General features: G+C 41.9%; 1 protein-coding gene across 3 annotated transcripts in view; it reads left to right on the top strand.

The window, feature by feature from the left end:
• Window positions 1-374: 374 nt before the first annotated feature.
• Window positions 375-15,377, top strand: part of LVRN (laeverin) — a 35,014-nt gene continuing 20,011 nt past the window's right edge. For 2 of the 3 annotated variants that reach the window (XM_063421725.1, XM_063421724.1), the window contains exons 1-6: window positions 375-1,004; window positions 6,471-6,613; window positions 7,798-7,937; window positions 10,053-10,179; window positions 12,329-12,483; window positions 13,838-13,951. In XM_063421725.1, the coding sequence (XP_063277795.1) occupies window positions 412-1,004; window positions 6,471-6,613; window positions 7,798-7,937; window positions 10,053-10,179; window positions 12,329-12,483; window positions 13,838-13,951 (1,272 nt within the window). In that variant the 5' untranslated portion in view covers window positions 375-411. The remainder of the gene's footprint in view (window positions 1,005-6,470; window positions 6,614-7,797; window positions 7,938-10,052; window positions 10,180-12,328; window positions 12,484-13,837; window positions 13,952-15,377) is intronic. The other variant, XM_063421726.1, reaches the window with a different exon arrangement.

Below are 15,377 nucleotides of genomic sequence, written 5' to 3'. Positions count from 1 at the left end.
AGACCGCCGGGAGCCCCTTCCGTCTGTCTGGGCAGCGCCGCTATCCCTCATTCTCCGGGGTCCTCGGCTTCCAGCGTCTCCCGCCACCCCCGCCGCCGGTGCGGCCACCCGTACGGACACAAGGAGCGGCTGCTCGGCTGCCCGCCGTGGCGTTTCCCCCGCGGGTTGCTGGGGCAGACGGGACGGGGCAAGCCGGCAGCTTCCCCCGGCTAAGGCTGCCGCTCCCCATCTGCCCGCCCCGCTCCCGGCACGGGGCCGGTGTGTCCGCCGGAGCAGCCCTTGGCGGAGAGGCTTCCCCGGGACGGGGGGGAACCCGACTCCCCTGGCCCGGCTCGTCCCGCCCTCGGGCGCGCTCACTCCCCCGCCCCGTAAGTAGCGGCGGCCGCGGCCGTCGAACGCAGAGCAGCGGGGATGGGGACCCGCGGCCGGGGGCTGTACGTGGGGCGGAGGGCGGCGGCCGTGGGGGCCGCGCTGCTCCTGGCGCTGCTGGTCGCGCTCCTGGCGCTCGCCGCGCTCTACGGGCGCTGCCGGCTGCAGGCGGCGCCGCCGCCCCCCTCGCCCCGCGCCCCCGGCCCCGCCGCCCCTCCGCCGCCCGCTCCTGCTGCCAGCTCCCTTCGCCGCCTGCCCCGCCACCTCCTGCCGCTCCACTACGACCTGGAGCTGTGGCCGCGGGTGCGGCCGGGCCAGGCGGGGCCCTTCGCCTTCACCGGGCAGGTGAACATCACGGTGCGCTGCCTGCAGGACACGGACGCGGCGGTGTTGCACAGCGCCGGGCTGCGGAGCCGCGGGGCCGCCGCCGTGCGCGGGCCCCTGTCCCAGCCGGGCGCCGCCGTGGAGGTGGCGGGGCTGCGGCACGAGGAGGCGGGCGAGGTGGCGGTGCTGGAGCTCCGCGGCCGGCTCCGGGCCGGGAGCCGCTACGTGCTGCAGCTGGGCTTCCAGGGCCGGCTGGAGGAGCACCCCGACGGGCTCTTCCTTACTCGCTACACCGACCGCGGGCAGAGCAGGTAGGCGGCGGCGGCGGCCGCTGCGGGGACCCCGAGCCCCTGCGCCGGCGGCGGCGGGGATGCTGCGGCCTCGGGTCGGGGTCGCCCGTGCCGTGGAGGCGGCGGGAGCTGGACGGAGCTCGCCGGCCGGGCGCGGGAGAGGGGAATGCTCCGCGCGGCTTGAGCACCTCCCAGGAACCGCATCGCGGGGTCCCGAGGGAGAGCGCCGCAATCTCCGGGCTGTGCCCAGGCCGCTCTGCTCTCCGGAGAGCACGGCGTACGCTGCCTTGGCTCTCCGTCGGCAGGTGACTTCACCTGCAGCACCGGCTGGACAACTTCTGGTCTCTCAGTGCCTTTGACTGCAGCGAGGGGGTCAGACAGTACCTGCGCCCAATGCCTGGGAGATGGAGCCCGTCTCAGGATCTTCATCCCGGCCCCACACATGTCCCTGCGATGACAACTCCCCCCTCCTCGGCCTGTGTTTGCGGGGAGCATGTCTTTATCAGCGACCGGGGATTCTGCCTCTGTATTTGGGCATGAGTTTAGAGACGCTGACCACATGCAATTTCAGAAGCATGGTGGAGTAGGATGGGTGGCTGCTTTGAACAGCCGTGCCTTGTAGGTAGTACCGCACACGAACTTGTTCACTTGCCATCAGACAACGTGTGATTGTGGTTACTATTAGGATGCTTTCATTCTCTTTTGAACTGCAAAATCAGTGCTGGGGCAGTGTGAGCTTATCAAGTACTCAATCAGCTAAAACATTTTCACCCTCAAATTAATTTTCTTTTTCTTTTTCTTTTTCTTTTTCTTTTTCTTTTTCTTTTTCTTTTTCTTTTTCTTTTTCTTTTTCTTTTTCTTTTTCTTTTTCTTTTTCTTTTTCTTTTTCTTTTTCTTTTTCTTTTTCTTTTTCTTTTTCTTTTTCTTTTTCTTTTTCTTTTTCTTTTTCGAAACTTGCTAAAGAGAAGTGAAATTTAAGATTAGAATTTAAGCACTTCCACTGGAAGACAAGTTTGTCAAAACTGGAGTTTGAAGAAGAGGCAGATGAACTGCTTGCTTTAAAGTTACCTCTCTTTTAATAATCAAAGTTGTCATGATTTGCTGAGCAAACATTGAGTCAAAAGGAAAACCAGAGTTAAAATTTGGGCATACTTGGCTCTTATCTATCAATGAGTCCACTAAAATAAATTCTATCTCAGCAGTTCATAGGCTTCTTGTTTGAGCAGGTAAAATGCAGTCACAAGATCCATACATTCAAGCCTGTGTAGAGTAGCAGCAGTAACATGAAATCACAAAATGAAGTGAATAGATTTTATTGAAGTGGGGGAGGACTGTGTGGCTCTTCTCAACAATATCACTTTTCAACTGCTAGCTCTTGTGTGAAACTTGGTACCATTGTCTGCCACATCTGGAAAATGCAACTTACACAGGTGTGATTAAAAAAAAAAGGTGACAATTTGGTAAGCCTTAGAAAAAAGTGCAGTATGATAAAACGTATTTTAGGAAGCACATTCTGTTCTTCTTTAATTGCTATTTCTTCATTCACTGGTTGTTGTTCACGGGATTATTTGTGCAGTCTAAAGTAAGAAAAATCTATAATAGTTTTATAAAAACCCAAATTAGAAAGAAAAAAGTACTTAATTACCTAATTCTGTGTTAGTGTGCCTTCTAACGCAATATTAATTCAATTAAGTCCTATCTAAGTGATGCCTAAAGATTTTTGCTTTTTAAGTATTTCTCATATATTTGTAGCTTTTTAGACCATTTACATGTGGTTATACAGATCCTGGTACTTTTTCTAACCTTTCTCTTACATTTTGGAGGAATAAGCTAATCTTCTAACACATTCCTGAAATATTGTTTAGTCTTATTTTTAAGTAGAGGACCTACAAGAGGAACTTTTTTTTCCAATCAGAATCTGAGAAGACATAACAAGAAGCGGGGCAAAGAAGCCCTGAACCAACTCCAATGGGACAGTCAGTACCCACGGGAAAAATTACCTGCTCTTCTAAATGAACAATATTTTTCAGATGTGATAATTCGTTAAACTTACAAAAATCGTAGAAGTCTGATACTGGCATGCTCACAGCCCATAACTGTGGAGGCATCTGGAAGCTTCATATAAAGTACTGCTTTTATATTTTACCATTTTACTACCGTAGCAAATGTTTTTGTCTTTTGATATCAGGTGACATAAGAAACACTAGATTAGATGCTGATTTTTTTTGATTCAGGGTGTAAAGATTTAGTGTCTGGAAAAAAAAGTTGTCATCAGCCTTGCTGCAACAGTAGAAAATAAGAAAAAAGTTTTTAAATCATTCAAATAATGTGTGTAATTAAATTTCCAGTTGTTTAGAGGGTTTATGACAAATGTTTCTTTTCATTCTTAGCTCATTCCAAAGTACTAATGAAATGTGAGATTGCAGTCTGGTTAAAAAGATGATGGTGGTATTTAGACAATGGAATAAATCAGTGAAAATCCATTGAGTGCAGATGTAATGTATTGTTTTCTTATTTGTTCCTGCACACATAACTGATATTGTTAATTGATTTTGCATACTTTTTCTGCTTTAAAAAGATTTTCTATGAATCAAGGGTATGCAATAGTATCTTGTTATTTTTCCTTCACTAAGATTTAGGTCATCACTTTACCAACCATTTCCTAACCTGATGGGTTCCAACAACACTGAAAGGATTTCACATTGTTTTTTGGAGGAGATATGTTTTGAGTGAAGTGTAAGGTCTGTCAAGGTATTAATGATAGAAAAAGTTGGATTCCAATGGATTACATAGATGGGGAGTGATATAAAAACTTTCAGTGCCCTTCAGCTGTTAGTATAAAGCCAGTTACTGTTCTGCAAGGAAACTTCCATCTCCAGCAGACTGTCCTGTAATTTTCCTTAAGTGACTCACACCAGTCTTCAGCAGACACTCGGGTCAGTTTCCTGCAGAGGCTTTCTGACCTCAGCACGTGACTGAAACCAGCAGCTGTAATAGACAAAGTCACATCTGTCTATGGTCATGCAGTCCTGTATTTCTTGCATGCTCTAGAAGCCTTAGTGATTTTAGTGATTTCTGCTTGAGAAACTTCTGGAGACCTCTCATTTCAGAAGAGTCTGAGCAAGGCAAGCTTTGAGAATTGAAGTCCCTGAAATGTTTGTTCCATCTGAACTTTGTTTTTTATTGGTCATATTTCTTGGTCAGCTAACCCCACTGCTGTTGTGCTCAAAAAGCTGTTCAGAGAACCAGCTATTTTCAGAAGTCTTAAACCTTATCTCTGTGAAAAAAGAATAAACCGAAGCTCCAGCTTCACTGAATATCCAGCATGGACATTTTCTGTTATCTATTTGACCATTGATGATTGTATGTGCTTCTACTGTTGCTTACAATTTGTACTACCCACCTGATCATGTCTTACACACAAAAGAAAACGCTGAAAAATGGGAGTGCTTGTTATGGATAAAGGATAGCCCACATCTGCAGTGCTTGCAGGAGCAAAGGAAGTGAAAAGGGAAGAAGCTCACATTTCTCTAACTTTTAAGTGTCAGAAGGGTTTCCTCTTGAAATGGGAAATCAGTATTCTGCATGTAGTTGTGGTAGTCCATACTAGGACCTGGATAGGCAGAAAGATATGGAAACCAGTTTTGCTCTTCTTCTCCAGCAATGCTGGGGTTTTGTTGTCCATCGTTCTGCACAGAGATTTTCTTGCACTGCCATGAATGAGCTCACGTATGCTTCTTCAAGGCTGGAGGATTCCATAGGCTATACTATGGAGTGCAGGCTTTATGCATGTCACTGTTCACATCAATATTTCAAAATCCTTTTGGAATTTCGCTTGGAAGCCACTCTGCACATGACCTGTGTGTAAAATGCTTGACTGGCTAGGGCTGAACAGGCATTCCAAAATGTAACTGAATACAGTATTTGGACTGATTTTTATTAGTTTCTTCTGCACCAATTACTAGAATACAGTGTAGATCTGACTCATTACACCCTGTAGGTATGGGTACTGTCCTGATGGCTCCTGGCTTGTTTGGGATGCCTCAGTCCTAAGAATAAGTGTTACTGACCCTGGTATATTAACTGTTGGGGAATACCTCAATTACAACAGGAAAATTTTTGCCCTGTAGTAGTGAGGTCACAGAAGCAGGAGATTATGCTGTTCTTGTGTGGCCAGGTGCTGGTACTGCTTAGCTGACAGGTATGGAGCTTTGAGGATCACTGCCTGTGTATTTTTTTTCTAATTCTTGGTACAGATGCCCTCATGTGAACAGCTCAGATGTACAGCTTGTTGGGAGTTCTGCCACAAAATATTGCTTTGTCTTTTGCTTCCAGCAAGTGTGAGTTGCAGAAGAAAAGTCAGAGATCACTGCAACAGTAAATTTAGGTTTTAATATTTGAAAATTAATAAGTATTAAGTACAAGTAGTATTTAGTAGATACAGACGGATTACAAGTCAATGCTCTACACTTAAAGTTATGATGGGATACAAGGATTATTGAGTAAGTTTCTTATAAAAAATTCTAAATGCTGCATGCAGGTAGAAAAATGTCACCAGCTCATCCATGTCTGGTGCCAGGTAAAGGGTCTTATGGCTTCAAGGGTAACCTTCAGAGGTGTACCTCCATGAGGGAAGATCACTGCCCTGCAGCCAGATGCTCAACAGACTGACAGCTGTAGATATTACAGTGTAAAGTGATTGGTTTGTAGCCAGTTTTTCTGCTATTGATGCAGTTCCTGCAATTTGCCAGTGCAGTCTAGTCTCCAGTTTTGGTTTGCTGCTGAATTCTCACTGACAACCTCACACAGTAGGATTGGGCAGATTTTAACCTTGGTTTAACCTACTTGCTGAGCATCTGAGTGGGGCAAAGCTCACTTGGTACAAACAGGAGGAGGGCATCTGTCACAGTATGCCACAGAGATCTGTCTCAAGTGAGGTTAGCTCCTCGGCATAAGGATCCTTTTGAATATAATTCTGGGCTTGCCAGTGCACTGGGACCACACTGGTGCTGTATTCCCATGAGTACTTCTCTATGGCATTTGTCAGAGTTGTGCAAGTGCATGTGTATGCAGTTAGTTAACAGCTATGACAATATTTGATTAAAATGTATGATTAATTAATAAGAGTGCATGCATTAGGGAGAAGAGCAGGTGTAAAGAGATACAGCCTGCTGTATGCAAAATTTTAATCGACTCTGTTTTAGCAGAATTAGAAATGCTCAAATATTTAATCTGGAAAAGGCCTGTGAGGAGAAATCCCAAATGCAGTTAAGCAAGACTGCTTTTGTTTACAAAGATCCAAATTGAACTGGCTGTTAGGTATAGGGGTTTAGTCATGACTTTAAATAATAGCCGAATCTTTTTCAAATCTGCATACCTGCATGCTTCACTTGCTGCTTTTTCTGATTTGTTGTCTCTGTGTGTTATATATGGATTTTGATCAGCTGTAGCACGCTGGATTAATCTTATTTGCATTTTTAAATACAGTATGCTCATTGCCTCCCAAATGGAACCAACGTATGCCAGGAGAGTTTACCCATGTTTTGATGAACCTGCCATGAAAGCCACCTTTAATATCAGAATTATCCATGACTCAAGCTATGTGGCTCTTTCCAATATGCCTGCTATTGGTAGGTAAACAACAAGTTGATGTATGTTTTTTTCCTCCCCCTACATTACTTTTAAAAAGGGTGCAATTCATTTGAGAAGCTTATGTCATCCAAGAAAGTGTTCCGTTGTCCATTTGCTAATGTCTTCAAAAGGCATAGAAAATCTGTGTCTGTGAGCTTAAAAATTTGGGCACTATTATTCATAGTTAATGTCTCTGGTGGTAACCATTCTGTCAAACAATTTTATCAGTTGTGGTGTGCTCTCCTCTGCAGCTGGAAGCTGTGCAGTGTTTGATTTCTGGTAGTTACTGCTTAGTTAGTGTGTCTGTCTTACTGTGTGACATCATTTTAAAGCAAAATGGGAATGCAAAGCCTATATTTGTTACATCAAGGGATTCCTTTAATTCTCAAGAGATGTTAAGATATTTATGACAAACAGATTTTTTTTCCAGGCAGAGACATTCTAGCCTCCTGTGTATGTGCAGAATAAGAACAAGAGGACTATAAGGCTCTGGAGAGCCTCCTTCTGTCCCTTGCTGGGATCTCATGTGGGATGTCTCTGGGGTATAAGATTCCAAACAAATTTTCTAAATTATTATTCCTAGAGAAATCCATTTGGTCTCTTGCCTCCTTCTTAAAAACTCTCGTTTTTTTGCAGTTCAATCCCATGAATATTTGTTTTTCAGCCATAAAAGCAAGTTTTATAACATTTGCATGGAAACTAAGTCACTTAGTAATTATAATAAGTGGGATTGCTGTGAGAATCCCTGGAAGCATTTTCTACCCCAAAGAATCTTGCCTACATCCTCCTTACTTAGAAGGAAGGTATCTGATTAAGTATTTAATAATTCTTAGGCAGACCTGACCAATATTTTGATCAGAACAGGTTGTATGTTTTAGATAGGTAGCATGGGATAAATTGTCCTCAGCTTGCCCACAGATTTAAATTGATGGAGTTTGATATCCTTCCAAAACTTCAATTAAGAAGCCCAAGAGTGGATTTTTGCTGTTTGCATGGAAGGTCACAACTCTGATACATGTCAGTAGCAACAGGTGTGGCTGCTTTCCTTCTACCAGAAACATATGAGTTAGTGCAGGAATACACCATATTAAAGAAAGGAGTAAAAAAAAAATGCAGAACACACAAAATTCCTTGTTTGTTATTGAAGAACTTTTGTTTGGCTATTTCTTTGACTTTTTTCTAGATGTATCTGAAGTGAAGGATGAAAATGGAAGCCTGTGGACGGTTACCACATTTAACACTTCACTGAAAATGTCAACTTACTTGACTGCTTTTGTGATTTGTGATTTCGATTATGTCACCAGAACTGAGCGGGGAAATGAGGTAGATATGAGGCTGCCTAACGCATTACAGAAATTTGCAACAGAAGCTGGCCCTCTGGCGCATCATGTGGTCTGAAGACATCACAGATATTAACTGTGCTAAATACCATTCCCAAGCTATCTGCTTATGTTTCAAAAACTGCTAACATTTGTCCCATTTCTGCAGAAAGCTTTCCTTTGGAACAATTAGTTTATTGTCTTGTTCTGTTCATTTCATACAACTAACTGCCCAAGTAGGTATGGCCTATGTATGTTAAAACCTAGGAGCAGCTACTCTGCAGAAAGTACTGGTTATAATTCACAATCTTCTTACTTTCTTAGGTGCCTTAGTTGGAAAACATACCCATTTCCACTGCTGTGACAAACCACTGATGTCAGTGCCTTGTTCCTCAAGGTCCTCTGAGGAGCCAGATGCTGACATCAGTAGGAGTAACACTGTGCTTCAAACATTTTGTATACTAGTATATTAAACTTCTATTTCACAGCATGCACATTTTTTTGGCCTCCAAAATTACTGGTTTTGGCTTGAAATTTCTTAATCTGTGAGTATTCAGGTTTGCTCTTAGGCTAAAATGGCCAAGACTGTTTGAGAGGAGATGTAAACAAATGTACTGCATGGGCAGCAGTTGCTTCACTTTCTTTCTTACGCTCAAAGTCAACAGGGAAAAATGCATCAATTTTTTTCCAAGATAAATAGTAAGTTCAAGCATAAAGCTATTAAATATAGAAGTTACTTTATCTCCTTATTAAATTAAAGCACTTCATGATTAGCTCACTCTTGTCCTACTGGGGAAAGGTGGAACTATATAAGTGGACAGAGATTGTTTAAGAAGCACAGTGTTGGCTATTTTTCAAAGGGAAGATTGGATTTGGTGTGTCAGACCTGCCAAATCCTGTGTTTAACTTGTTGGATACCTACACAGCTATGGCTGTGGTGGCTTTTTCTTGGGTCTAGCTCTTGGACTGACAGTACTCAGCAGAGGAGAGTATTCAAGTGAGCTATTTTTCAGAGGGAAAAGGCACCACCTGTGTTCTGTAGGACTGAGTGGAGAGGGTATTTCACCCCTTGATTTTGGACAGAAATGCTCAGTTTATGCCTCCACAATATTTGTGTGAGCATGTTTATTGTGCCTCTTCTGATGTTTCTGATACCTGAAACACTTAAAGGTCATACTAGGATTAGGATTTTAAGATGCTAGTTGTGTTTAGATTTTGCAAAATGAAGTGATTGGATATTTGAATATCTTCTGAAGTGTTGGCTGAAAAGAGGGTCTCTGTTGACTGAATATGCTTAATTTTATTTTATTTTTTTATTGTGAATTAAATCCTGATGCTTCCCAATCATGCTTTTAGGGTTTGGCTGTGCAGCTCCTCGTGAGATCATGCATTGCATTTAGATGCAAGAAATGTGAACGTTTTGAGCTGCTGGGCTCCTGGCAGGGGAGATCTTGTTCCGAGATACATGATGGAGATATAAACCTTTTCTCAGGCTACTCCATCACTTTTGAGGTAGCAGCTGCCCTTTTCAGTTTCAGGACAAAGTTGATGGGCACAGGAGAGGAAAGATTTCTTGCTGCTGTGGTCTTCCTTACTCAGAGGTACAGATGTCATCTGCTCAGATGTCACCTGCTCTCTCCAGCAAAGGGGAGGACAGTGGTCTAGGAGAAAGTTCAGGAGGAGAGAAGTTCATGTTAGGACTGCAAACGTTCTCTGGACATCTATTTCTCTCTCTTCAGGTTGGCTAAATGCAAGTTTGCCACCCAGACACACTCACTGGAATACACCGATTTAAGATGTGTAATTCTAAATAGTTTTACAGTGTTTTCCACTTAAGAAAATAAAAGCTATGCATTAATTTGTTCCTGCAAGGTATAGTTGTATTCAAATCTTTGTCCTTCTGAAGTACTGGAACTCTCCCAGCTTTTTGCAGGATCAGGGTCTGTGCCACATTTTGTTAGATCCAGTAGAATTTCATCTGGATTTTTTTTAATTAAGAGCTTCATTGCATGGTCTGGTGTGGACAGACAGCATTTTTCCAACAATGACCCACAGAAGAGAAGCAAAGAAAATTAAATGTGAGGATTGTTTAAAGTAATTCTCCCTTGTTTTATTGCAGATACGTATTTGGGCCCGGAAGGAGGCAGTTAAAAATGGGTATGTTGACTATGCTTTAAATATCACGGGGCCAATATTTTCATTTCTGGAAGACATACTTAATGTCAGCTACCCTCTGCCAAAGACAGGTGAGCTGACTTATTTTCTGAAATGGATGAGAAATGGCTGCTGATGGTGTAATGTTCAGAAGCTATGGGGTTTTTTTCCAAGATTCTCCTTTTACAGATTACCACATTCATGGAATAAAGCCTTTAAACTTTAAATCACTGAATTCTCCTTTCTGTCTTATGGCTTTTATTAACCTGTAACTCAACACTCTTACCTCACATTCCACTCATTTTTTAAAGCCTGTTTTCCTAATGGAAGGGGCAGGTGGGACAACAAAGTGGATAGAAAAGAGTAGTTCAGTCACGTGGCTGTCTTTGGGATCATAGACCACAACGTGCAAGGGTGTTGTAGCTCCTATGTCCTCCCAGTAAATAAATGCTGTCTGTATTTAGTCTGTGTCCCTGCAAAGCATTCCTTGCTTCCTTCAGTATCTTCCTGTCTTGCCTTGGGTGTGTGTTCCTGCACATTCCTGCCCAGAAAAACAGGGAGGATTGCTATGCAGGAAAACATTGTTTCTACTTCAAATGGACATTAGGTAAGTTGGTTCAGTCAAAATTCAGTCAGGAAAAACTATGACACCATGTAGTTTCACTGTACAGTTCATTTGTTACTTGTACTTGGATTCCCAAGGGTTTCAGCATGAATATTATGGGAAAATGAGTAGACTATTGAGAAGACAGAAAGCAGTTCTTACCTGAAATTTATTTTGGACCTTGCAATGATATTAGTGGATTGCAGGGCTGGGGAAAGGAATTTCCCTCTTTTCTTGACTGGATAGTTTGTTACTTGTCAAATCTGTATTTTGGCACTTGAAATAAATAAATGCTAATCTGTGTAAATTTGTTACCTCCCAGTATATTTCTAATAACTTGCAGAATTACTCACTACACTCCTTTTGGAAATTCAATATATGCAGTCTTCACTCTTTAGATTTTCTTGTTTTAGTAATCTTACAAGCCAGTTAAGGGCTGTAGATTATTCTGGTTCATGCTTGTGTTCTTCTGTTTAGCAGCAATGTCGATACATTCATTCATTAACATAAAATTATTACACAACAGAAGCAGAGGAACAGTTTTGCAGACTTCCTCTTAGGTAGGATTTCAGTTTCAGGGCTGTAAAACCATTACAATCTCCACTGTAATGCCATGCAATATCCACTGGATTTCTCAGTGTCTTTTGTTGACGTTTCATTTAAAAATAGTAAAATTAGACCAACCAAGAGAGCCTCCTTGCAAATGTAAGAGATTTCTATTGCAAACTCAAAATGTGAAATTAAAAATAAACACATTTAAACCTAGGGATCTTTAAGGGTTTGTCTACACCTGATTTTGGTGCAGTTGTAAGTGAGGTATTTTGCCCCAAGGCTGGATAAAAGCTGTCTCACCAAAAGTGAAATATCTCTGCTGTAAGATGGAGGCAATAATCCCAGTTGAGATGCAGCCTACCTGTGATGGGATTCAGCAGCATGCTTGCATTAACTGCCTTGCTTTTGGACTGCAGGTTTCTTGTGGTCAGCTGCTTAAAAATGTTCTGTATATCTCTTCCAAATTTTGATCTTTGCTGCTGAGTTTAAGAAGTATATATTTCCTTGAGACCCTGATGTTTGTCTGGCTCTCATATTTGAACTGGAAAACTAATGCCTGTGCATAAGGCAGAAGGGACAGCACAGAGGTGACAATCTTACTGTGTAAATAAAGAGATGATATTTCTAAGGCACCTTTGAAACAAGGGTGAAAAAGATACCTCTGCTCTACCAGCTGAAAGAGCAAGACTTCTTTTTTATCAGTTGCTGGGCAGAAGAAAAAGGTAATTATTATCTTACCCAAACACAGGAGAAACTCACAGAGAAAGATTTCTGACAGCCAGCAGTGAATATATTCTCTTCTAACCTCCATTTTCATTCAGAACATTTGTATGTAGAAGATACAGTACAGATCTGGGCTTTGTGGGAATTAATTATGTGGCTTCCTGAAAGAATGGAATCATAGGTGAAAAGCATGACAACAAGTGATCATTTGCAAGTGTTGCTGTAAAAAAGAAGCACTACAATGTGGTATCCTTCAACTGGGTGTTGAGCCAGGGTGAACATTAAAATCATGTGAGTATTTTATTTATGAAAATGTTTAAGATAACATTTTTTTGTGTGTATGTCTGTTTGAATCAATTTAGATCTGGTTGCACTGCCAGATTTTGGAGCAGGCGGTATGGAAAATTGGGGGCTAATGATTTTCCAAGAAGCATCATTGATGAGCTTGCCAAGTGATGAATTCACAAGCAAGAAGGCAATGATTACCTTTATTGTGTCACACGAACTTGGACACCAGGCATGTGGTAAAAAATTCTGTACACATTTTTGCCTATGACATTGTTTCCTCATGGTTGCTGATGATGCAGTTACTGATTAGTAGAAGCAAAATAATCACTTAACAGTATAGGATGTGAGCACTAGAGCACTGAAAGCCTATTTGATCATACATGCTGCTGATGAAGCAATGCTAGAACTAAGTTCTATCATCTGACAGACTGCACACTGATTGTTCAGGGCTCATTGATACAAAAATCTTAATGGGATACTTGCTTTTTTTTTCTTACACAGTTCTTGAATGCCATGAGAGAAGATACTTTAGGGATGTAGGGATGACAGTGCTCTCTACACAATAAACTTAGTACTTTGTTAGGACATTCATACTGAGTTCATCAATATTCTTTTGTAGTGGGAGTGCTCGTACATACTGCAAAAGGTGTTTGTTTTTCTGTAAGACACAGCCCATAGTACAATAGAACAAAATTAACATAAACATACTATGCACTGGATCTTTGCCCAGCTTTCATAGAGATTTCCAAAGTCTTTCTTACTTTAATTGGAATGATAATACAGTTACACTCCCTTATTGACAATGTTTAATTTCCTCTTATTTGCCCGAGTAACAACTATTCGCACACAGTCAGTAAAATCAGCAAAAAAAAGCTTAACTTGGCTGGTGCACTTTTATGTCTCTCTGACCAGGTCTGCAACTTTGCAGACCTTCATATGAGCAGAGTATTTTTACTGCAGGCTAATGAAATAAATGTCAGTACTTAACTAAAGTCTGTTTTACAATAAATTTGTAGTTCTGGTTTATAAGAATTAGCAAATAAAATATAAATCCAGAAATGATCAGTTTTTTGTTAAGTATTAAATGTCAGATATGATTATACAGCAGCTGCTTTGGAAGTTTTGTGCTTGTCATGAGAGGGAGTTGCTGGTTTTGGAAATGGTTATTTCCCCAGTTTTCTGTATCATTTCCCTGAAAATTTCACTTTTATAAGAGCATGGAAAGATGAATTTGTAATTGCTTGATAAATGCCCTACTTTAAATCACAGCTTGATATGATATTTTAGAAATTTAACTTATACTGAGAAGTGTTTAAAATTAAATATTCTATAAGAATGACATAACGCACTGAGATTGACACTCATGTTATGAAATTGTAGATGAAGTAATTTAAAAATAACTGCCCTTAACATCTGCATTTTTCTAAAGTACATCTTCTTCTACTGAATTTTTACTATCTGAAGGAACATTGAGCATTTGATTCAATTTACACATAGACATTAGATAAAGTTACTTCAGCCTGTGCATGTGTGTTTAACTGGCAAAAAAGGAGATTTTGAAATTCCTTTTCTTTCAATTTAAGTGGTTTGGAAATCTGGTTACAATGAACTGGTGGAATGATCTGTGGCTTAACGAGGGCCTGGCATCTTACTTTGAGTACCTGGGAGCTACCTTTGTCGAACCCAAGCTTTCACTGGTAGGTGCCAACACTAAACTAGCAAAGTTCCACCACCTACAAAGCAAAGGAATGTGTGCGAGATGGGAGTTAATTAAACAGTGCTATTATAAACTTCACTCCTGGGAAAAAGACCAGTGGGTCTTGATCCTTTCATTCTAGGCCTCCATCTGTGGGGACACCGTGATCATATCCAGCTCTCTACAGCTGGTGCAGAGGACAGGTGCACAGCTGGGATTTTGCATTGGCAAGGAGTGGATGTTTTGCCCTAGATCTGTCATGTAGCAAACCCTGAGTTTTCTCCTGGGTCCTATGTAGCTGATGGTTTTCCTCCTCACCTGCTAAGCTCTTTTCTAATTTTCCCAGTCCTCAGGTACCTTTACCAGGCAAAGGTTAGGCTGGGCCATTTTGAGTCTGCTCACCCCACTGGGTCCCTGGATATCTGGTTGTAGATAAGACAAATATAATGCACATAGCTAATCCAACAGCAGGGTAAAATTCCTTCCTATTCTGCCCAAAAGGCAAAAAGCATAAATCTCACAGCATATTATAAGACTCCATCCATTGTTAAACTCAGAGACATATGAATGAGGGCTGCTAATTGCAGCCATGAGATGAGGTGCACTTGTCTGTGCAATCTTAAATGTGCACAGACAAGTGTCTTCAGCCTCTGAAGGAAGGAAGGGCCTTAAGTCTGGGCAGTTACTCCAGGGTGCTTTTTATTTGGCCAAGTTGAAACACCATTTGTCAATTTCCTTTTCACATTCACCAAAGCTCTTAATTACATGTTTGACTGGAAACTAATAAAGCCATGCCAAACAAATTCTGTCAGGAGGATTTCTAGGTCATGGGATATGCTTATCTTCTTCTTTGAACTTTAACAACAGCTCGCTCTATTCTCTGCAATGCAATGTCTTAATACCACTGAAAACTGTAAAGGCCCCCAAATTTTAAATTAGAAGTAAATTCTTGATGTCTTTTTCATTTAAACATTTAATTTAGAAGCCTGCCTTTCTAAAAAATCAGCAGTTGTCATTTGTGTCCATACATTTTAATACTGGGCAATAATTCTGTTTGATACATTGTGGTTAGGTAATGTGCCTTGGGAATGCAGAATTAATCACACGGGTGTAAGAATATAGGTCTTTCCTGTGCATTTATGTGGGTCATAAATGCTCACAGAGTCACAGAACGGCTGAGCTTAGAAGGCACACATGAAGGTCATCTTGTCCAGCCTCCCTGCACAAGCAGGGTCACACAAGAGCCAACTGCCCAAGACTCTGCCCAGACAGCTTTCAAATGTCTCCAAGGATGGAGGCTCCATAACCTCTCAGGACAACCTATGGAAATGCTCAGTCACCTTCACAGAGAAAAAGTTTTTTGTGGTGTTCAGAGAGAATCCCCTGTGTTTCAGTGTGTGCCCATTGCCTCTGGTCCTGTCACTGGG

Source organism: Prinia subflava, chromosome Z, assembly GCF_021018805.1.
Source record: "Prinia subflava isolate CZ2003 ecotype Zambia chromosome Z, Cam_Psub_1.2, whole genome shotgun sequence".
NCBI lineage: Eukaryota > Metazoa > Chordata > Aves > Passeriformes > Cisticolidae > Prinia > Prinia subflava.
The sequence above is the reverse complement of the archived record's forward strand: the minus strand, read 5'-3'. Positions and strand labels throughout refer to the sequence as shown.